The sequence below is a fragment of the Eschrichtius robustus genome, chromosome 1, assembly GCF_028021215.1.
Source record: "Eschrichtius robustus isolate mEscRob2 chromosome 1, mEscRob2.pri, whole genome shotgun sequence".
Classification (NCBI taxonomy): Eukaryota; Metazoa; Chordata; class Mammalia; order Artiodactyla; family Eschrichtiidae; genus Eschrichtius; species Eschrichtius robustus.
In genome coordinates this window covers 124,534,584-124,558,485 of record NC_090824.1, presented here as the reverse complement: position 1 = coordinate 124,558,485, position 23,902 = coordinate 124,534,584, and the positions used below count along the sequence as shown (strand labels likewise).

The following is a 23,902-nucleotide window of genomic DNA, read 5'->3' as shown; positions in this document are numbered from 1 at the left end:
AGCATGTGGGATCTTAGTTCCCCGACCAGGGATCAAACCTGCATCCCCTGCACTGGAGGCATGGAGTCTTCACCACTGGGAAGTTCCCACCAAATTTAGCATTTAATAAAACACATCTGTCTTTCTTTCTTGAACTTATATTTCTAACAGCTTTATTGAGGTATCCACATATCATTCAACCCACTGATTTAAAGGGTACAATTCAATGGTTTTTAGTATATTCACTGGACTTAGATTTCTTAAAATGTAATTATAGCATAAGGGATATGAGGATTAATAACAGTTAAAAAGACGTAGGATTTTAGTCAGCTATAATTTTATATAAATCAAGAGTGTGATGCCATTGCATTGCCAAAAAAGCTTATGCGATTTTGGGCTGTACAGATACACATGTGACGATAAGAACAAGATGGAGAGTGGTTCCCTGTCATTCTGAGCTGGACATGTGTTCAGTCCTTGGGCCTAGTTTAAGAGGGATATGGGCAAATTGGAGCATGTCCAGAGAAACATGAAAAGGGTGACGAGAAACAGCAAATACTGTTTGTAGGAGCCTATGATATTCACCCTGGAGAAGTAAACCCAAAGAGGAAATGAAACCCCATCCTCAAGTAGCTCTGGGTTGTCATTTGGAAAATGAATGACGTGTATTTTCTATGTTCTTTCGCTAGGCCAGAACCTCAATAAGTGAATTTAAGTTAAAAGCAAGCAGATATTTTCTTTTTAACATCTTTATTGGAGTATAATTGTTTTACAATGTTGTGTTAGTTTCTGCTGTATAACAAAGTGAATCAGCACAATCAGTGTATACATATATCTCCATATCCTCTCCCTCTTGTGCCTCCCTGACACCTTCCTTATCCCACCCCTCTAGGTGGTCACAAAGCACCGAGCTGATCTCCCTGTGCTATGCAGCTGCTTCCCACTAGCTATCTATTTTACATTTGGTAGTGTATATATGTCCATGCCACTCTCTCACTTCGTCCCAGCTTACCCTTCCCCCACTGTGTCCTCAAGTCCATTCTCTACGTCTGCGTCTTTATTCCTGTTCTGCCCATAGGTTCAGCAGAACCATTTTTTTAAAATTCCATATATATATGTTAGCATACAGTATCTGTTTTTCTCTTTCTGACTTACTTCACTCTGTATGACAGACTCTAGGTCCATCCACCTCACTACAGATAACTCAGTTTCATTTCTCTTTATGGCTGAGTAATATTCCATTGTATATATGTGCCACATCTTCTTTATCCATTCATCTGTCGATGGACACTTAGGTTGCTTCCATGTCCTGGCTATTGTAAATAGAAGCAAGCAGATTTTGACATGATATAAAGGAACAATCAGAGCTGTCTAAAATTGGAGTGGATTGTCCCTTCCTAACCTGAAATTCTGTATTTAATGTATTACCTCTTTAATAGCAAGTCAGAGAGCTACGCCTTATAGAGCTTTGACTCTGTTATGTGTCGAGCTCAGGTGGGTGAAACGATCAAGTAGGTCACCCCTTCTTTACTTAAGGTCAATCATTCAGTTTGGGTGAGTCTAGTAGTCCATTCTTCCTCCCATTTTTCATTCCCACTCTCTGCTTTTTGATCAGAGGACAGAGAAAAGGAAGCCCCAAATCGTCAACATGGGTATTTTCGTAGCATTTCTGATGATAATGGAAATATTTCTAAAATAAGACTTTGGCATTACCTGATCAGGATATTGTGCTCATCTCTTCCCTACTCTGTGTAAGGGAGTTCATCTTAGCACTTGAAACTGGCCATGGTGGAAACATCTACAGAAATTAGCAAATACGGCAGACCATCTTCCCCCACTCCCCCAGCTCATCGACCAGTGCCCACTGCTTTAGCATCCACACCACCCAGTGATGACAGAGCTGGCACTGTTAATAATGATGACAGACCTTCTACTAGATTTTTGGACCATGTGTCTATATGAAATACATTTATAGACAATGGTATTTAACTTTCATATAAGGGCAATTTCGAATTTAAGTAGTTTAGTGCAATTAACTAGTTTCAGATGAGTGGAATATTTAGGGGAAAGTATTTGGGAAAAACTGGACTCATTCCCAACTGTTTTCTAGACTACATCTCTTTTTTCTTTAAGGAAAACCCATAATAACCATGGTCTGTATATTTGAAGAGTCTATTAGGCACAGCTACTCATGGAGTGACCATGTGACAGACTAGGAAGACATGTCCAAGATGAAGGCCCTCTGGAAGTGGGAAGATAAAGCTCTCTGCTGGCCCGTACTCCTTGTGCCACCTATTGGATTTTGAAAGAACAATCTCTCAGCTTTTGATTCAAAGGTAAGACTCCAGCAAGTATTTTCTGCAGATGGAACATATTCGTAATCTTCCTTAAGGCAGAACTATTGTAAAAACCTTGCATTGTACGCGTTGTTATGAGGGAAATCACCATCAGCCCAAGATTCCCAGGGCCAACTGGTTTCTTTGTCATCAACAAGCTCCAGGAATTACAGTCGGCATTTATTGAGCACTCGCAGTATACTATGTACCTTACAAGCATTGTCTCATTTTATCTTCGTATAACCTTATGTAATAGGTATAAATATTTTCATTTTACAGATGGGGAAACAACTTCAAGTGGTTAAGTGGCTATTAGAGTTAAAAAGTTTCTGTGCTCCTCGGAAACAGGGTTTACATTGCCTACTGCTTTGTATATAGCAGACATTCCATAAATAGTTGAATCAGTTTTTTAATGTGAATAAATAGAGCACCATTCTTCTTAATACTTTGAGCCCTTTGACCTATTAGCCTTTTAAGCAGCTTTTATCTAATGGAAAATCAGAATGATTTTCATTTATTTTGCTTCTACATACATTCCAAGGGCAGAGCTCCCTGTAATATCTCATTAACCCTACAATGACATAGAATTATTTTCCCAATTTTAGCAACAAGTTAATGGAGGCTTAGCTGGAATTAGGTTGTCTTTTTATGTTTTCATCACACCAAGTCAAGGCAGAGGAAAGACCAAAGGCATGCATTAAGAAGAACCTAGTTCCTACTGTATAACACAGGGAACTATATTCAGTATTCTGTGATAAGCCATAATGGAAAAAATAGGAAAAGGAATGGATATATATGTATAACTGAATCGCTTTGCTATACAGTAGAAATTAACACAACATTGTATATCAACTATACTTCAATAAAATAAATTAAAAAAAAAAAAAAAGAAATGAGCTTGAACATAAAGGGGGAAAAAAAAAGAACCTAGTAAAGTTATGACAAGAAAAAAGGGTTCTAGATAAACCCGAGGGAAACAGTCCTCAAAGAGTGACCACAAGTCAGTTCTGCTGAGTATGTCACTCAATGGACAGGGTTCTGTGCTTACTAAGCACTGGAGTGGGCATGGGGGAGATAAGACCAAAACCTGATTTTGAGAAGCCTATGGGCTTTTAGGGAAGAGAAGACATAGACACATACACATAGGGAAAGTGAATTTGCAGTACGAGAGTGTAAAAATGAAAAGCAGACAAGACAGCGGTGGTTATTGAGAAATGATTAACGCAGGCAATAAGCATTGCAGGAGTTCAGAAAAGGGAGCGATTATATTTGCATAAATTTATGCTGACCTCAGCGTCTTCACTATGAGCTGTGGGAAGACAATGAAGTTTGAGAGAGCACCTGGCTTCCAAGGAGCTCACTTTCTTCCCTGGAGACTTGAGCAGATCATGAGGGGGTTTGCAGGAAGTAATAGAGAGATGAGGAGAAGACCAGAGACCTGATCATCAAGACCAGCAAGATGGTGCTGGGACAGCTCATGTGGCTACTGAGCCTGGATGTTCTGAATTATTAATTAATGATGTTTCTCTCTCTGTATTTTTCCCTCTTTCTACCTTTAAGCAAAAGTAGCCTGGAGTTCTTCCTGGACTTTGCTTTTTTTTTTTTTTTAATTTATTTATTTTATTTATTTGTATTTGGCTGCGTTGGGTCTTCGTTGCTGCGCACGGGCTTTCTCTAGTTGCGGCGAGGGGGGCTATTCTTCTTTGCGGTGCACGGGCTTCTCATTGCGGTGGCTTCTCTTGTTGAGGTGCACGGGCTCTAGGCGGGCGGGCTTCAGTGGTTGTGGCACGTGGGCTTTAGAGCGCAGGCTCAGTAGTTGTGGCGCATGGGCTTAGTTGCTCCGTGGCATGCGGGATCTTCCTGGACCAGGACTCGAACCCATGTCCCCCTGCATTGGCAGGCGGATTCTTAACCACTATGCCACCAGGGAAGTCCTGGACTTTGCTTTTGAAATTTTTAAGCCCTCCAGAGAACTCTCAACCTTGGCTCCTCTTGGAATCACCAGGGGAGTTTTTAAAACACTGCCACCTGGGTCCCACGCCCAAATACTCTAATTGACCTAGGGTGCTCCTTTGGTGATTCTAATGAGCAATCAAGTTTGAGTATCATTGACTTAAAGGGTTCTTTGACATGATAAGAGAGAATGAAATTTGCTAGAATGAACGAAGTATCTTGGAGAAACAGGAGAGGTGGGGAACTTCCCTGCTGCAATCTAGAGAAATAGCCTTGATTTGCTACCCTGGAGTAGTAGGAATCTGGGTCTGGCTTCCGCACAGCCCCATGGGGGAGGTAGGAAGACTCCAGAGAGAATGGCTGTGTGGTGGCCAGGGCTTCTCACACTGGGATATACACACAGATCACAGGGGATCTTGTTAAAATGTAGATTCTGACTCAGTAGGTCTGGATGGGGCCTGAGAGTCTGCATTTCCAAAAAGTTCCTAGGTGATCCCAATGCTGCTGGTCCACAAACTGGCAAAGATCTGCATAGCCAAGGCCTAGGCCGTCTCCCTTAAGATTCTCCTATCCATCTAAAGCAACGAATAGGAGGAGCCATGACCTGTCAAACCTGAAGGGTTCCACAGACAGGGACAGTAGACATCTGTGCAGTGACCTGGTTAGACTGACAACTGAAAAGCCGATGGACCCCATCTGCAAAGCCTTCTAGACTAAAAAGGGAGCATATCCTGTCAGGGGATACTGGCAGATCACAGATGACCCACTCAAAAGGGGTCTAGAAACCAGAGGGCAAGAGAAGCCAGCTGATACGGCCCATCAAAGTCAGCCTCCCGGGCACAGAGCAGGGTGAAGGATGGGCACAGAGCTGGTGGGGGACACATACAGGAAACGTAGCACAATCCTCAAGAATGAGGTGAAGTGTTCGCCAGGCCAGCTATCTTAGTCTGTTTGGGCTGCTATAACAAAATACTATGGACTGGGTAGTTTAAACACTAGACATTTATTTCTTACAGTTCTGGAGGCTGGGAAGTCCAAGATCCAGGCATCAACAGACTTGGTGTCTAGTGAGAGCCTGCTTCTTGGTTTATAGATGGCATATTTCTGTGTCCTTACACGACAGAAGGAGTGAGGGAGCTCTCTGGGGCCTCTTTTTTAATGGCACGAATTCTATAATGGAGTAGGACCCTATGGGGCCTTCCTGGAACAGACCGCCCTCCCCCCCCCCACCCCCGCTGCAATGTCCTCCCCCTGCCTCTTGTTTGTAGAAAAGCTGTAGTCTCCCAGGCCTCCCCTGAGTCACAAAAGCCTACCTCAAGAATTAATGATTGAAAGGATGTGAACATGTAATGACAAAAATAGCAGTTGGGCCAGGAGAACTGCTAAGAATTTAAACAGTCAAACAGCTATATGGCAGTCACAGGATTTTTAGTTCCTCCCTGAAGTACCTGGATAACAATATCTGATGCACATTTCCTGAGTTGTTTTACAGATGCTAAAACCGCCACCAAATGGAAGAAGTTAACTACTTGATGACCATGAGCACTTAGCCCCCAGACCTACTGGAGCCTATTGATAATGTTGATCCCTGTGACCCCACCCTGTTACCTCACCATCAACCACAATTCTTCGATTCACACACCCTGTGACTCCCCTCCCTCACCTTGTCTTTAAAAATGCTTCCTTGAAAAAAAAAAAAAAAAAAAATGCTTCCTTGAAACCCATTGGGGAGTTCAGGTCTTTTGAGCACAAGCTGCCTGTTCTTGCTCAGCCCTGCAATAAACCTTTCTTTGCTCCCAACTCCAACATTTCAGTTTGTTTGGCCTCACTGCGTGTCAGGCACACGAACTTGGGTTTGACAACAATTCCAACATGAGGGCTCCATCCTTATGACCTAATCACCTCCCAAAGGCCCCACCCTCCAATACCATCACATTGGGGGTTAGGATTCAACATATGAATTTTGCGGGGGACACAAACATTTGGTCTATCGTACCAGTCCAACGGGGGCTCAGCCTCAGTCAGAAATTAAGTTGGTATGGAAAATAAAGAAAATGACACCAGCGTTTGCATCTGAGACTCTTACCCCTTAAGATTGGAGCTTACCTGAAGTGTCAAGGATCCTCATGCGCGGCAGATGAATCGCAACCCGAACAGCAGAGCTTTGGGGATAATGTTTGTGACCCTGTTGGAGAACTGATGTGCAGAGAAGAGGTCGGTTTCAGAAGTTGCTGCTGCTTTCAGGAATGTGTTGAGAATAAGCCACACGTGCTTTGCAACCTGCCAACAGGTGGACAATAGAAGGAAGAGAAAAAGAATGCTGCCTTGTTAAAGTTTTGCTGACAACGTGGATTTCTTTGAGCTTCTCAGAAAAATACTTAGAAAGGCAGGGGTAAGAAAAGTTAACTTTAGGGCCCCACCTCACACCCTGAATTTCTTAAAGTCAAGACTAAACTAAACCTCTGACCATCTTTCTGGGAAAAGAAGGGCACAAGCCTGAGGAACTCCAACCCAGGGGAAAGTGGGTAACTGACCTATTTAGAACTGGTTTTGGCCGGCTTGAAGTTTAGCATCAGTGGGTTCCTGGCTTACCCTGAACACCTGTGAGTTTTCCCAGCATCTGAAGTTTGGCAAAGGAGGAAGGGGGTGGAAATGGCCGCACACTTCTAAGGTGAAGGGGGCCGGGTGCTGAAAAGGAGGGTTCAGCAGCACCTTCTCAGACCTGGCCAGATAGAACAGCTGGAAAGTTTTCAGGCAGCACACAGAATTTCTTTCTTTTTAATTAATTAATTAATTAATTAATTAATTAATTAATTTATTTATTTATTTTTGGCTGTGTTGGGTCTTCGTTGCTGTGCACAGGCTTTCTCTAGTTGCAGAGAGCGGGGGCTACTCTTCGTTAAGGTGCGTGGGCTTCTCATTGCGGTGGCTTCTCTTGTTGCTGAGCACGGGCTCCAGGTGCGTGGGCTTCAGTAGTTGTGGCACACGGGCTCAGTAGTTGTGGCTCAAGGGCTGTAGAGCGCAGGCTCAATAGCTGTGGTGCACGGGCTTAGTTGCTCTTTGGCATGTGGGAGCTTCCCAGACCAGGGCTCGAACCCATGTCCCCTGCATTGGCGGGCGGATTCTTAACCACTGCACCACCAGGGAAGTCCCCAGCACACAGAATTTCAACTGGCACTTCTCAGTCCTTTGGGAAGCCAGGCAGGAGCTCCTTGTGCAGGCCCTGAGTGTAGGCTGCCAAGGCAAAGGGACTCTGTGTCCCTGCACCTGCCTGCATGTCCCTTTATCTGCCATCAGTGCAAGGGCGTGGGGACATGTTAGGAGAAACTGAGCTTTGGACGAGGAGGCAGAGTTATAAATAGAGTCCAGGTCTTCTTGACCTTGAGTTTTATTTCTCACACTATTACAGTGTCTCAGAAGTTGAAGGCTTTTGACAATGTGACTGTACTGGGCATTGGTTAAGTAACTGAAGCAATAACTAGGCCTGATGATTAGAAATTGTTCTGAGACCTACTACACATCAAGTGCCAAAATAAATTCCAGGTTAGGGAGTTCCCTGGTGGGCTGGTGGTTAGGACTCTGGGCTTTCACTTCCATGGCCCGGGTTCTATCCCTAACCAGGGGTTCAATCCCTGGTTGGGGAACTGAAATCCTGCAAGCTGAGCTGCACAGCAAGAAAAAAAAAAATTCCAGGTTAATTAAAAAGTTAAAGAATAAATGCTACAACAAAAGAATTAAAAGAAAGCATAGGCAAATATTTAGCTGATCCTAAGGGGGCCAAGGCCTGTCTAAACACAATAGCAAAAAGGAAAAAAATTATAGATTTGAAATATATATAAATTCCTCTATGATTAAAAAATTGCCAAAATATTAATAGGAAAAAAGTTGAGAAAAATATTTGCAGTATCTATGATCAGTGGTTAATATCCTTAATCTAAAAGGATACATAGAGAAGAAATAGATGATCATCTCACTTTGTAAGTGCTAATGGCCAATAAGCATTTGAAAAATGTTAATGAAGAGAACAGTGAAATATGATAAAAAATGTTTTGCGATGGTTAATTTTACGTGTATTTTACTACAATAAAAAATGGGAGGGAAAAGGATATAAGTTATGTGCAAAGAATTGAAATCTTAGGTAGGAAGAAGAGATTAAAGAGCTTACAGGAAAATGAATTTCCTTTAATACTCAGTCTTATCCCTGCATGTGTTTGGAGACTTTCCAGAGAGTAGTTCCCAAACTCTAGTAGATGGTGAAGTTTTTTTGCTAGTCTATGGGGAAATGAGAGGAGAGCATAGTCAGCTTTTCCAAAAGTTAAACATTTTCAGTGTTTACCATGAGCGTAGTCTTTCACACCTGTTTGTTATTACAGGTTTTTGGGGTTTTTTTTGTAATTTGTAGTGATAGTGGAAGATAATTTTTTGAGAAAGAGAATGTGCATGGGTCTCTAAAATGTCTGCATCTGGCTCACAAGAGAGCTGACAACACAACGTTCTCCTTCAAATTAGGGGAAGACAGTGACAAGTCCAGACACTTGCAAACAACTGCTCTCAATTTTCATGGAAGACTTACAGCAAAGTTTCCTTTACTATTCCATACTACATGATATTATGACAAAATACCATTTACTTCTCTTGGATTGACTGAGATAGGGAGAAACATAATATCCAGTATTGTCAACGTTGCAAAGAAAGGGGCATTCTCAGACATTTACATCTGGATTGTAAATTGGTTTGATTTTCTGGAGGGTAATTTGGCAGTTTATATTATAAATCGTAAAATGTGCATAACTTTTGACTCAGCAGTTCCTTTTTAGGAATATCCTAAGGAAATGATCAAGGATGGACACCCAGACTTATCTACAAGAAGGTTTACTACAGCGTTATTTTAATAGTGAAAAATTGGGGGGATGGAGTATTGAGTGTTAGATTTGACAGAGCTGGGCGGTGGGTAGAGGGGTCTTCATTATTGTATTCATTTTCTATTGTTGCTGTAACAAATTACTATATAAAGTTAGTGGCTTAAAACAACACAAATTTATTTGCAACATCATGGATGGACCTTGAGCACCTTATGCTAAGTGAGATAAGCCAGACAGAGAAAGACAAGTACTGTATATTATATGTGGAATCTAAAAAAATCAAACTTGTAAAAAATACCCCAAGAAACAGAGTAAAATGGTGGTTACCAAGGAATGGCGAGTGGGGGCATAAGATTCATGGTGTTTAAGGGTACAAACTTGTAACAAGTACTAAAATAGCCATAAAGATTTTTTTAACATCTTTATTGGAATATAATTGTTTTACAATGTTGTGTTAGTTTCTGCTGTATAACAAAGTGAATCAGCTATATGTATACATATATCCCCATATCCCCTCCCTCTTGTGCCTCCCTGACACCCTCCTTATCCCACCCCTCTAGGTGGTCACAAAGCACCGAGCTGATCTCCCCGTATGAAGCAGCTGTTTCCCACTAGCTACCTATTTTACATTTGGTAGTATATATAAGTCCATGCCACTCTCTCACTTCGTCCCAGCTTACCCTTCCCCCTCCCCGTGTCCTCAAGTCCATTCTCTATGTCTGTGTCTTTATTCCCGTCCTGCCCCTAGGTTCATCAGAACCATTTTTTTTTAGATTCAATATATATGAGTTAGCATATAGTATTTGTTTGTCTCTTTCTGACTTACTTCACTCTGTATGACAGACTCTAGGTCCATCCACCTCACTACAAATAACTCAATTTCGTTTCTTTTTATGGCTGAGTAATACTCCATTGTATATGTGTGCCACATCTTCTTTATCCATTCATCTGTCGATGGACACTTAGGTTGCTTCCATGTCCTGGCTATTGTAAATAGAGCTGCAATGAACATTGTGGTACATGACTCTTTTTGAATTACGGTTTTCTCAGGGTATATGCCCAGTAGTGGGATTGCTGGGTCATACGGTAGTTCTAGTCTTAGTTTTTTAAGGAACCTCCATACTGTTCTCCATAGTGGCTGTATCAGTTTACATTCCCACCAACAGTGCAAGAGGGTTCCCTTTTCTCCACACCCTCTCCAGAATTTATTGTTTGTAGGTTTTTTGATGATGGCCATTCTGACTGGTGTGAGGTGATACCTCATTGTAGTTTTGATTTGCATTTCTCTAATGATTAGTGATGTTGAGCATCTTTTCATGTGTTTGTTGGCAATCTGTGTATCTTCTTTGGAGAAATGTCTATTTAGGTCTTCTGCCCATTTTTGGATTGGGTTGTTTGTTTTCTTGATATTGAGCTGCATGAGCTGCTTGTATATTTTGGAGATTAATCCTTTGTCAGTTGCTTCATTTGCAAATATTTTCTCCTATTCTGAGGGTTGTCTTTTCGTCTTTTTTATGGTTTCCTTTGTCGTGCAAAAGCTTTTGTTTCATTAGGTCCTATTTGATTATTTTTGTTTTTACTTCCATTTCTCTAGGAGGTGGGTCAAAAAGGATTTTGCTGTGATTTATGTCATAGAGTGTTCTGCCTATGTTTTCCTCTAATAGTTTTATAGTGCCTGGCCTTACATTTAGGTTTTTAATCCATTTTGAGTTTATTTTTGTGTGTGGTATTAGGGAGTGTTCTAATTTCATTCTTTTACATGTAGCTGTCCAGTTTTCCCAGCACCACTTATGGAAGAGGCTGTCTTTTCTCCACTGTATATGCTTGCCTCCTTTATCAAAAATAAGGTGACCATATGTGCGTGGGTTTATCTCTGGGCTTTCTATCCTGTTCCATTGATCTATATTTCTGTTTTTGTGCCAATACCATACTTACTATACTGTCTTGATTACTGTAGCTTTGTAGTATATATAGTCTGAAGTCCGGGAGCCTGATTCCTCCAGCTCCATTTTTCTTTCTCAAGATTGTTTTGGCTATTTGGGGTCTTTTGTATTTCCATACAAATTGTGCAAATTTTTGTTCTAGTTCTGTGAAAAATGCCATTGGTAGTTTGATAGGGATTGCATTGAATCTGTAGATTGCTTTGGGTAGTATAGTCATTTTCACAATGTTGATTCTTCCAATCCAAGAACATGGTATATCTCCCCATCTGTTTGTATCATCTTTAATTTCTTTCATCAGTGTCTTACAGTTTTCTGCATACAGGTCTTTTGTCTCCTTAGGTAGGTTTATTCCTAGGTATTTTATTCTTTTTGTTGCAGTGGTAAATGGGAGTGTTTCCTTAATTTCTCTTTCAGATTTTTCATCATTAGTGTATAAAGAATTAATGTACAGTTTATTGAACATAGAATATTGTAAGAATGTAATGTGATAATTATTGTTACAATGGCAACCATAGTACATAAATATATCAGAGTAACACATGTATACCTTAAATTTATACAATGTGACATGTCAACTGTATCCAAATAAATAAATAAATAAATGATAAAAAAAGATAAAACAACACAAATTTGTTATCTTACAGTTCTGTAGTTCAAAGTCTGACCTGGGTCTCACTGGGAGAAAAATTGAGGCCTGGCAGGGCTGTGTTCCTTCTGGAGGTTCTAGGGGAGAGTCCATTTCCTTGTCTTTTCCAGCTTCTAGAGGCTGCCTGCAATCCTTGGCTCACCACCCCCTTCTTCCATCTTCAAAGCCAACAACATGGCATCTCTCAGGCTCTTCTTTCATCACCACATCTCTCTCTCTTTCTTTCTCTTCCACTTTTAAGGATAATCCAGGATAATTTTCCTAGTTTAAAGCCAGCTAATTAGCAATCTTATGCCCACCTGCCATATAACTACAGGTCCTGGGGATTAAGAAGTCTTTGGGGGCCATGATTCTGCGTACACAATTGTATTATTCCATATACTTATCTGTCTGAAAGTATTTAATATTAATTAATATTTTAAATATTAAGTATTTAAAACCCAGCGCTAATGTCTATTTTACTTTATTTTTTTTCCAGACAGAATTTTTATTTTATTTATTTATTATTTTTGTGGCATGGGGGCTCAGTAGTTTTAGCTCGCAGGCTCTAGAGCTCAGGCTCAGTAATTGTGGCACACGGGCTTAGTTGCTCCACGGCAGGTAGGATCTTCCAGGACCAGGGCTCGAACCTGTGTCCCCTGCATTGGCAGGTAGGTTCTTAACCACTGCACCACCAGGGAAGTCCCCCTAATGTCTATTTTAGTGTATGGATGAAATAAGGATATATATTCACAAGATGAATGCTATGTGCCCATTAAAAGTCATAATGTAGGAGAACATGTAGTAACATCGAGTAATGTTCATTATACAGTAAGTTGTGGGGGGAGGGGATCAAGTCTATAAAAGAATACATACAAGATGATACCAATTATGTAATACCAAAACCCAAAACAAACCTACATGCAAGTGAATAAAAAAATGTCTGGAATGATAAAGGAAAAAATGTGAACAATGCTTATCTCTGGATGGTGATTTAAATTTTCTTCTGTTTTTCTGCATTTTCCAAAATGTACATTACACATGTACTATCTTTTCGAAGAGAAATAAAAGTTGATCGAGAACGTCTATCTAGGACAATTTTCTGATGAAGCGTCTCCCTGGTTTCTTAGCTTTTGACCACACGCGCCCACAGGATGGTCCTCTTCATCAAAAATATTTCAAGTCTGGCCATCGGTGACACTCGCTGTTTTTTTCAGGCTCCAGCTCTCTGCTCTGGAAAGTGTGACCCACGGAGGACAGGAAGGAGCCACACGGTGAACTAAGCACGGCAGCGAATCGGTGCTTCTTAAAAACTTTTTTCAAGGCCAAGCAAACCCAACGCACAGCTACATCCCGCAAAGAACTTAATAACCGGTACCGGTACCTTGGAAGCAGGATGCGCAAGTAAACGAGCCTCTTTCATAATCTCGCTGGGACGTGTTAATGGTTTTAATTAATAATATTGTTTTTAATACATAAAAGAACAGAACAAAGGCACCGCCCGTGTGCTCGCCCGCAGGGCAGCCGAGGGCGGAAGGCTTGGCGGCGGGACCTATGACAAGTGACCCAGCGTGCCCAGCCGGGTCCGCTCTGCAGCGGTGCCGGCGCTCCCGAAGCTCGAGGGGGCTTCCCATTCGGGCGTGCACCGCCTGAGCCTGGCCCCAGGCACCACTTGCCCAGGGCGAAGCCCTGAGGCCGGCGGCCTTAGCCCAGGAGCCCGTTAGGATCGCGGGCTTTGGGAGCTCGAATGGACGAGCGCCTCAGCACCTCCCCTGGCCCGCCGCCCGCGGATCCCGGCCGGAGCCAGCCCTCACCACCGAGAGGAGCGCCTAGAGTCGACGGGGCCGCCGCTCCGCTCCTCCCAGTCTCCTCTATCGCGGAAGTTGACGCCGCGCTCCCGGTCGCGTGCTGCTCGCTAGGGGTGTCGCCTTAGAGATCTGCACGGGCTGGGCTTGCGAAAGGATCGACATGCCTGTGAGTTGTTTACTTTCGGGCTTCGCGTTTGTGTCTGCCTTCTCGGTCGGCCGAGGGGCCCCAGGGGCGGGCTAGCTCGATGGCTCCGCGGGCCCCCGGGGCTCCCTGTCGAACACGGCTCGGCGTCTCGGATCCCGCGGCTCTTTCGCGCGTGGCGGACTTGTTGGGACTTGCCCGGCGGCGCGGCGTGTCGGGCCCTGCCTGGGCGTGGAGCTGGGAGGACCCGGCGCCGCCCTGGGTGCAGTCTGGAGTCGATGGCTGGGAGGGGACAGCTCCCCGGCTACCCTACTCAGCCCTCCTGGGTTTCGGTGGGAACCCGCGAGGCTGTGATCGTTGAAGTCTTCTCGCTCTCCTTTTGCTTCGTGGGTCTTGCCCCCCGTGGCTTCTCTCGGAAGCAATTTCCTACTTGTTTCCTTTTTAAAAACTGTCTTCGCAGTTGCCTTACAAATTAACTCTATCAAGGACCGTCTCGCGTCAGCCACTTAAGAGTTCTTATCAGATGTTGAACCCTGGGGGCAGAAATCACCTCGGCGTTGGCATTCGCTGGGTCTACCTCAGCGACTTCTACTCTCAGCGGGTCCAGGGTCCGGATCACGTTCTTACTTAGCACCACAGTTTTATTTTCACTGGCGACTGTTATTAGTTAAAAAGAACGGAGCTAACCTTACCACATGTTTCCTGATCGTTCCCCTTAACCGGAACTTGGAGAACACAAGCATTATAAAAAGTGTTGATGAAAGTTAACAGGCTTTAAAATAAGTAACATCTAAAGTGTTGTCTCTGCTGAATATGACCGTTATTCCTGTTTTTTGCATGTATATTTCACATATGGTTAAATCGGCCAGAGTTGTGGTGTCATTCTAGTAGTAATAATATGCTTTTTTATTCAGTTGGCTAGAGATTTACTGCATCCTTCCTTGGAAGAGGAGAAGAAAAAACATAAAAAGAAACGGCTGGTTCAAAGTCCAAATTCTTATTTTATGGATGTAAAATGTCCAGGTAAAATTTCAAACTTTAACTCCTTTCCTAAGGAAAATTTCTGTAAGGATTACTTACAGAATTTCTATAAGGGTTGCTCATAGTGTGTTGTGTATGTTTTGATATTAGGACCCGAAGTGGGATTACAGAACTGGAATGTCATAAGGGTTATTTCCATAATAAACCACTTTAGAAACATTTCGGGGGGGGTGGTGTGTGCAGATGGGACTCCACAGGGGACATGACACTGAACGTAAGTCTTTAAGCTGTTCAGATGACAAGTTTTCTTTTTCACGATGCAATGAAAAGTATATTGATTCTTCAGTGTAAAGCTGCAGGGTCCGGTATGGTGGCCATTAGCCATATGTGGCTACTGAGCACTTGAAATGTGGCTAGTCAAAATGGAAAAATTCTTTCTCATTCTTTTTTTCTTGAGGTATAATTGACATAAACCATTATATTAGTTTCAGGTGTGTGACCTCATGATTCCGTATTTGTATGTATTGGTAAATGATCACCACAATAAGTCTAGTTAATATCTGTCACTATACATAGTTACAGAATTTTTTTTTCTTGTGATAAGAACTTTTAAGATATACTCTCTTAGCAACTTTCAAATATTCAGTATGGTATGGTCACCATACTATGTCACCATACTGTATCTTGTTTTTTTTTTTCATGCTGTATCTTTAAGTGTGAAATATACACCAGATTTTGAAGATGTAGCATTGAAAAAAAAAGGCTTTGATTATATGGTGAAATGATAATATTTTGGAAATACTGAGTTCAATAGAATATATTATTAATTTCACCTTTAAAAAAAACTTGTTTTTAATGTGGCTACTAGAAAAGTTTGTTACATATGTGGCTTGCTACTGCACAGCACTGAAGTTCCTAATCTTTTACAAGTCTTTACTAGAAATATGTTGAACAGGTACTGTGTTTTTTTCTGCTTTTCACTTTTAACACTTCCCTTTTTCAGGCTGCTACAAGATTACCACGGTTTTCAGCCATGCTCAGACAGTGGTGCTTTGTGTAGGTTGTTCAACCGTGTTGTGCCAGCCGACAGGAGGAAAGGCCAGACTCACAGAAGGTAAATCATTTGGCATTTTCTAACCCAGTGATCAGATTTTATGATTTTAAAATCTCTCTCTTTACTAAAAATCAGTTTTAAAGAAATCTTAAACTCATAATTACCGAAATAATTTTTATCTTTCATTGCTCTTTTAGTAGAGTGCCCTGTTCAATGAGATAAGTTTGTACTCTTGACCTTGCAAAGAATTGCTTTATTATTTTTCTTAGTTTAGAGCACCTGATTCTGTTGTATTTAGTCAGTTTGCTTAACTTGGAATGTTAGACATAAATCAGAATGGAGCAAAAGAATAAATACATAAGATACCTCAAAACATAGGATTTAAAAATTTCTCCTGTAAATATTTTGTTTCAAATGTATTTGGTACATATGATTTAAGATAGTTTTAATCATTGCTAGCTGAGCAACAGATAATTAAAATGTCAGAGGTTTGATTTCTCTGAGCAACTACTTATGATTAATGTAGTCTAATTTTAATTCTTTCACTTTTGTGAAGAAAAAATAATACATATGTATATAATTTTCCATAGTAGTACTTAGAGATTTACAGCTCAATAGTGATATTTGAAGTTTGCTTGTGGTATTTTGGGGAGCTGTGAATTCCATGTTATTCTCATTGGAAGAGTTATAAGTGGATTGGCAATAAATCCAAGATCTATTTGGTGTGACTTCATGAGATCTAACTGTGAAATTAGCACAATATTTAAATGCAGTATTGCTCTTAAAAAATGTACTTGCAAGATTGCCAAAACCTTTATATCATGCCATGATTTTAGAATTTTGTGTCCATGTGCTGACAGATGATTAAAAGGGTGCATCTGTACCAGAATTTTCCTAAAAGACCTGAAATGAACTCTAATCAAAATTATTTTCTTGAACTCCATTATAACATTTGAGAACAGGGAGTGACAGTCACATCAGAGTAAATTCAAATATAAAAGATATCTTTTAGCAAATTTCTGGTATAAAAAAATAAATAACCTGTATATGAATATTACTCTAGTATTTCTAAAACTTAAGCTTTTACGTAAAAAGTATTTTTTGTCATTAAAACTCTGTACCAAAGATAGAACAGACTTGTGTTTAATATGCTCTTGTGATTCCTTTGCAGGGTGTTCATTTAGAAGAAAGCAACACTAATGATCCACACAACTTCCTGAATTTGTGTTCTATCGCAGAAAGCCTTATCAGTTCAGTAATTCCAGTTAATCTACCAAGATAATGTAATTATGTTTAATTTTGTAAGGTATACAACAGCGCTCTCCTATTTTGGTGTCAGTTTTTCAATAAAGTTTTGATTATGGGCAAACTACTCCTTTTCTTTTTTTCAAGTATGTGTTAATGTGCTATACATTTATATATGCTGTGTATATGAATTCGGTTTAAACATTTTTAAAAGGGTATTCTGATTAGTTTGTGTCTCGCTTCAGGAGTAGAAACTTTAAATATTTGATTTTCAGTCCTTTTCCAAATTTCTGTGTGGGGGCTAAATGATTACAAATGGAAAGAAGTTCATTATTTATTAATTCTAAATATAGTTTTGGTATTGTAACTATGGAAACATATTTATAGAAGTACATACTTAATGCAGTAACAATCACAGTGTAATGCCTTGGATTTATATGCCCATAACATACTGTATACTTTAGTACAGTAACTGCAGCTGGGGTCTGAGTTATAGAAAGCTCTTTTTGGGGTAGAAAACTGGAGAGGAGGAATCAGGAGTAGCATGATTTACTCAGGATGTTCTGGCAGGGGGCAGTAGATGGTATTGAATTCTCTGGTCCAGACAGGTGAGCACTCCTGACTGAAAAATGTGTTGAGTGGTTCTGTTGTCTCATTGTCACTTTTATGGTTTATGAAGTGACCCTTGGGAGTTAGGGGGTAGAGTGTATCTTTCCCTCTCTAGCACCTATATGACTGCTCGTTAGACTGGGAAGGTAACTGCTTCTCTTTTACCTGTTACCTTTAAGGCAGGCACTGAAGACAATCATTTCCTATCAAGAGGTGTTCCTACATATACACCCCCAATCCGAGAGACTGATCCTTTAACATACTGATTGGTATATCAGAGGAATGTTGCATGAGAACTGAAGAACTATGGAAAGTTTGGAGCGTATTTAATGATATGGAGAAATAAATAACTCAGAGCTTCCCAAACTTTCTTGGTTTATGGCATCTTTAGTCTCAGTAATTTTTTCATGGAGTCCCCTGGCCAAAAGAAATACCTAACAGTTAAATTTATTAAGTAGTTAGGTTGTAGCAACTGTAGTAGCCATTTGAAAAAAAAGAACACATAAATCAAAAGCAAAGTGATAATTCTTATCTCATTCTTAAATTACCTACTAATGGAATGAGTGTGCCTTTTGGGCACTGCAGTTTCTTAAAATTGGGATCACGTTGGACACAGCCATCCTCATTTTTTTCACATTGATTTTTGCATCGTACTAGCTTTTTATCACAGCAATGGCCCAAAACCCAGCTTCACAAAGATACATCATCAGAGGAAATGTGGTGCTATCTAATGTAACAGTTACCTGGAACTAGAAGTTTGCATGGTATCCAAAAGATGTCAAGTATCAGTGTTTCTCCCATGATGCTCCAAGCCACCTCAGCTTGCACAGTTTAGGAACCTTGGAAAAATCTGTGGTAAATAAGGAGCAAATTCCTGAAAATTTTCTTGGAAATAGTATTGGAAGAAAGTATTGTACTTTAAAGAATCTATCTAAGGATTAATTTAAAGAGATACTTGGCACTGGGAACTGAATGGTATATTAAGTTTTACTTCATGATTAAACATATTACTGGGTTTGAAAAATGCTCAGTAGAGAACACTCAGACTTTTCCAAACTTCAAGGTTTGCCACATACATTTTTACTGAAATTTTTTCTTTAATACTAGTATTTATATTGTCTTCATTTTTTAACATAAATGTATTTTTAAAGGAAACCTTATATCTCTTCCATAAATTAAAAAAAAGTTACATAAAGATAATTAAAAATAAAATGAAATTCTTGGCTTCTGACCTGGTCGGGTGACAAATGGTTTCTTATCTGGTTGCCCCTGTAAGTCATCTGATAAAGGTCAGTGTTTTTGGTTTGAGATATAATGTAGATACCATAAAATTCAACACTTTACAATGTAAATTTCAATGGTTTTTAGTATATTCACAACGTTGTACAACCACTACTACTATCTAATCTCAGACAATTTTCATCTCTCCAGAAAGAAACTCCATACTCATTAGCATTCACTCCCCATTTCTTCCTCCTCCCAGCTCCTGGCAACCACTACAGACTTTCTATCTCCTTGGATTTGCCTGCTCTGGACATTTTATATAAATGGGATCATACAATATGTGGCCTATTGTGTCTGGCTTCCTTCACTAGCATAATGTATATCATGGCCATTCATGCATGTATCAGTATTTCATTCCCTTTTTGACTGAATAATATTCTGTTTTAAGAATATACATTTTGGACTTCCCTGGTAGCACAGTGGTTAAGAATCTGCCTGCCAATGCAAGGGACACGGGTTCAAGCCCTGGTCTGGGAAGATCCCACATGCTGCGGAGCAACTAAGCCCGTGCGCCACAACTACTGAGCCTGCGCTCTACAGCCCGCGCACCTAGAGCCTGTGCTCTGCAACAAGAGAAGCCACTGCAAGGAGAAGCCCGCGCACCGCAACAAGAGTAGCCTCTGCTCGCCGCCACTAGAGAAAGCCCATGTGCAGCAATGAAGACCCAACGCAGCCAAAAACAAAAAACTATTTAGAAAAAAAATATATATATGTGTAAATTTTATCTATTAATCAGTTGATGGACATTTGGGTTGTCTTCACTTTTTGGCTACTATAAATAATGCTGCTGTGAAGTTCTGTGTACACATTTTTGTGTAGACATGTTTTAAACTCTCTTGGGTATAGACTTAAGAGTGGAATTGCTAGGTCATACAGTAGCTCTGTATTTAGCTTTTTGAGGAACTGCCTGTTTTCCAAAGCAGCTGCACTATTTTACATTCCTACTAGCAATGCACAAGCATTCCAATTTCCTACATCCTTGCCAATACTTGCTATTGTCTATTTTTTTGATTGTAGCCATCTTAGTGTGTGTGAAGAGTTATCTCATTAGGGTTTGATGTGTATTTCCCTGATGACTAATGATGTTGACCATATATTTTTTTTAAACATCTTTATTGAAGTATAATTGCTTCACAATGGTGTGTTAGTTTCTGCTTTATAACAAAGTGAATCAGCTACACATATACACACGTTCCCATATCTCCTCCCTCCCGCATCTCCTTCCCTCCCACCCTCCCCATGTTGACCATATTTAAATGTGCTTATTGGCTATTTGTATATCTTCTTTGGAGAAATGTCTATTCAGATCCTTTGCCCATTGTTAACTGGGTTGCCTTTTTATTTTTGAGTTGTAAGAGTTCTTACGTATTTTAGATACAAATCCCTCATATATACGGTTTGCAAATATTTTCTCCCATTCTGTAGGTTGTCTTTTCACCTTTTGTCCTTAGAAACACAAACATTTTAAATTTTTATGAAGTCTGATTTATCTAATTAGATATGGAAAACAGTATGGAGTTTCCTTAAAAAGCTAAAAATAGAGTTACCATTTGACCCAACAATCCCACTCCTGGGCATATATTGATTATCTGGAGAAAACCATAATTCGAAAGGATACGTGTACCCCAGTATTCATAGCAGACCTATACCAGGTTGACTGTTATTTTCTTACCTAGCAAAACCTCACCTTAGAAAAAAATTCGGGAGACTAGTCCTGTCAGATTTAGTTAAAAGCCTACATTTTAAATTTTTCTTAGGGAAGCAGGTTTAGTTTCGATTATTCTACAGGAACAGAATATTGGAGCTGCCACTGCCTTCTGGACCCAGAGCTCAGGAGACACCAGCTTCAGCCCGGGTCGATATTTTGTGTTTGTATTCTTAAGTCCATGAGTGTCTTTTTCATTTTTTCATTTCACATTTTTTTTTAAACAGTATTTTTCTTCTTTAATCCTCTTGGGCTTTGCTTTTTTTTTTTTTTTTTTATAAATTTATTTATTTATTTATTTATTTTTGGCTGTGCTGGGTCTTCGTTTCTGTGCGAGGGCTTTCTCCAGTTGTGGTGAGCGGGGGCCACCCTTCATCGCGGTGCGCGGGCCTCTCACTATCGCGGCCTCTCCCGTTGCGGAGCACAGGCTCCAGACGCGCAGGCTCAGTAGTTGTGGCTCACGGGCCTAGTTGCTCTGCGGCATGTGGGATCTTCCCAGACCAGGGCTCGAACCCGTGTCCCCTGCATTGGCAGGCAGATTCTCAACCACTGCGCCACCAGGAAAGCCCCTCATTTCACATTTTATATATCATGCCATGTATATAAGAGAGGGGGTGCGTAAAAGCATGACTCTACTGTGCCATCTTTGTTTTGTCTTTAATTTGCATATTAACAACAAAAGTTGTGTATTTTTCTTTATTTGCAGCCAGATTTACTAATTAAAATCCCAATACATGTTTTTTTTAATTCATTTTATGTGACTTAACCTTTTTTTTTTTTGCTAAGCACTCCATCTTATAAAATTGCATGCCACTAACTGTCCTTTTATTGGGTCTGTAAATTTTTAGAGATGCTTTTTTTATGGGAAGACAAGATAGTTTTAGAACAGGCTTTTGAGTCAGATATGCCTGGATTTGAAATGAGTTCTAATGGTTAATGCTTGTGTGACTTTGGGCAAAATAAGTACAATAATTTCTACTTAATCGGGTTGTTTTGAAGATAACATATATAAAGTGCTTAGCACAATGCCTGACACATAGTAAGTACTATGTTAATAGTATTCTTTTAAATAAAAAAGGATCCTGTGTATTCAAAATCAAGCACTTTCAAGTTCTGTTTTTTTCTTCCAAATTATTTACCCACTTCATTACCACACTGGAGCATAGCTGTGTTAACTATTGCTGCAAAGGAAGTCACCCCAAAATTTAGTGGCTTAAAATAATGATGACATTCTTTTTCATGATTCTGTGGGTTGGTCTTACCTGGGCTCACTCATGCATGGAGGCTCAACTGGACTGGAAGGTCCAAGATGGCTTCAGTCACATGTCTTGTACTGGCCGTCAGCTGGGTTATCCAGTAAGGTAGTCTGGTTTCCTTACGTGGCTGTCTTGGGGGCAGTGTTCTTGGAGGCTGAAGATGGAAGTTTGATGGTCTCTTGAAGCCTAAGCGTTGGAACTTGTGCAACATCATTTCCACCACGTTCCCTGGGTCAAAGCAAGTCACAAGGCCACCTCAGGTTCAAGGGAGTGGAGAAACAGACACCACCTTTGGTTGAGAAGAGAGGCAAAATCACATTGCAAAGGAGCAGGCACAATGGAATGGGAGGAATTTGTGGCTATTAAAATTTTTACCACATGTTGGGAGAACTCCAATATTTATCAAGGTTATTCATTCTCCAACCCATGAACATGTCCACAATCAATTCTTAAAGAAATGCTTTATTCATTTCCCTATTCTGGATGAGCACAGAATATAAGTGGGAAATTTACATTAGAGGAAATCCAGATGGCCAATGAACGTATGAAAATAGGTCTAACTTCACTAACAATAGGTAAATGCAAGTAAAAACAACCAGATACCATTTCCCATCCATTGCATAGTCAAATATTGAAAGTCAGTGTTGTCATATAAACAACAGAATTAGGTTCAACCATATAAAATTGTTTATATTCATGCATTTTTGACGTAGAAAAACTGCAATTTCATATGGTCAAAGGATGTTCCTTATAGCACCGCATATAATAGTAAAAAAAAAAAATCCATCAATAAGAAAATGGATAGTATAATGTGATATAGTCATACAGTGTAATATTTCATAGCAGTTAAAATAAACTGAATTTATATTTCCCAACTTGACCAGATCACAAAACAATGTTAAATTTAAAAGGAGAGTGTAGAAAACATCTATACTATGGTGCTATTTGTGTAAATGTAAATAATACAATTTAATACTATATCAGATATGAATATATATACTTGGCTGTGAAAGTATTAAATAAGGGACTGGAAGGATATACCCCAACTCCTGACAGCAGATTCCTGCAGGGCAAAAGGAGTGGGACTCTGGGTGGTGGTTCTAGGGCTTTTCAGCTTTATCTATTATGTTTTATCTGTTAGTATTTTTTTAAATATTTATTTATTTGGTTGCACTGGGTCTTAGTTGCAGCACATGGGCTCCTTAGCTGTGGCATGCGAACTCTTAGTTGTGGCATGCATGTGGGATCTAGCTCCTGGACCAGGACACGGAGTCTTAACCACTGCGCCACCAGGGAAGTCCCTAGTATTTTTCAAATGAGGAAAATTTGACTACATGTTAACATTTTAAATTCTGGGTATTGGGATTATATGGGTATTTGCCATGTGAACCTTTTGTGCTTTCTAGTATTTTTTTTTTTCCACAAAATAAAACATCAATTAGCTATTCTGGTATCCTCTAAGAAACAGAACTCAGACTATTTGAACCTGAATCAATAGCAAATATCTTAACAATATAATTCTTTAAGCCTATAGTTGTGAAAATGTAGCTGTAAAATCCTAAAAGGTTACAAGGTTATTATTCTATAAAAGTAATCTTTTTTCTTTATAAAATGCAACAATGAACTCTAACCCATCTACCTTTTTTCTATTAAAAACTACAAAGGCATATTTCCAGAATCTCAGCTTTTACATCTGGGGTAGAATTTTAAAATTTTGTATTCTGTGATAGGAAGGTAAAGCAAATCATTTGTTGCCAATAACCACCTTGACAAGTTGTAAATTTCAGAAAAAAAAAAAAAGAACAAAAACACAAGAAAGTTGTGTCAAGTTCTCTTGCGTTCTTTTCCCTAATATTAAGGATCAGCTGCACCGGAATTACCACCTTGGAAGATGTGGAAATGTATCAATGCTGTTTCTAACAATATTAAGTAAGAAAATAAGTTATCATAGCAAATAGGAATTCCATCTGGGGTCTGTGAACCCCTGGATGTTTGTACATTGGTTCATTTTCTGAGAAGATTCCCAGCTCTTCTCCGAGCTTCAACAAGAATTCTAAAAAGTGAAAAACCAGTCTAAAGCAAGTACCCTGCTCGTAATGCACATTCACTAACTTCACAGG

General features: G+C 40.0%; 1 protein-coding gene and 1 long non-coding RNA gene across 3 annotated transcripts; one reads left to right on the top strand and one right to left on the bottom strand.

Moving 5' to 3' along the window:
* Positions 1-797: 797 nt before the first annotated feature.
* On the bottom strand, positions 798-22,065 carry LOC137770445 (uncharacterized). Of its 2 annotated transcripts, XR_011075177.1 has the most exons (4): positions 21,789-22,065; positions 18,281-18,387; positions 6,375-6,548; positions 798-2,271 (listed from the first exon to the last, which is right to left on the bottom strand). It is a non-coding gene; the product is annotated as an uncharacterized lncRNA (long non-coding RNA). The 2 variants fall into 2 exon arrangements; XR_011075176.1 differs by lacking the exons at positions 18,281-18,387; positions 21,789-22,065 and adding an exon at positions 13,513-13,613.
* Positions 13,533-17,050, top strand: RPS27L (ribosomal protein S27 like). Its single transcript, XM_068553136.1, has 4 exons — positions 13,533-13,672; positions 14,563-14,671; positions 15,633-15,743; positions 16,855-17,050. The coding sequence occupies exons 1-4, from the start codon at positions 13,667-13,669 to the stop codon at positions 16,881-16,883; spliced, it is 255 nt and encodes an 84-aa protein (XP_068409237.1). The 5' UTR covers positions 13,533-13,666; the 3' UTR covers positions 16,884-17,050.
* Positions 22,066-23,902: the final 1,837 nt, after the last annotated feature.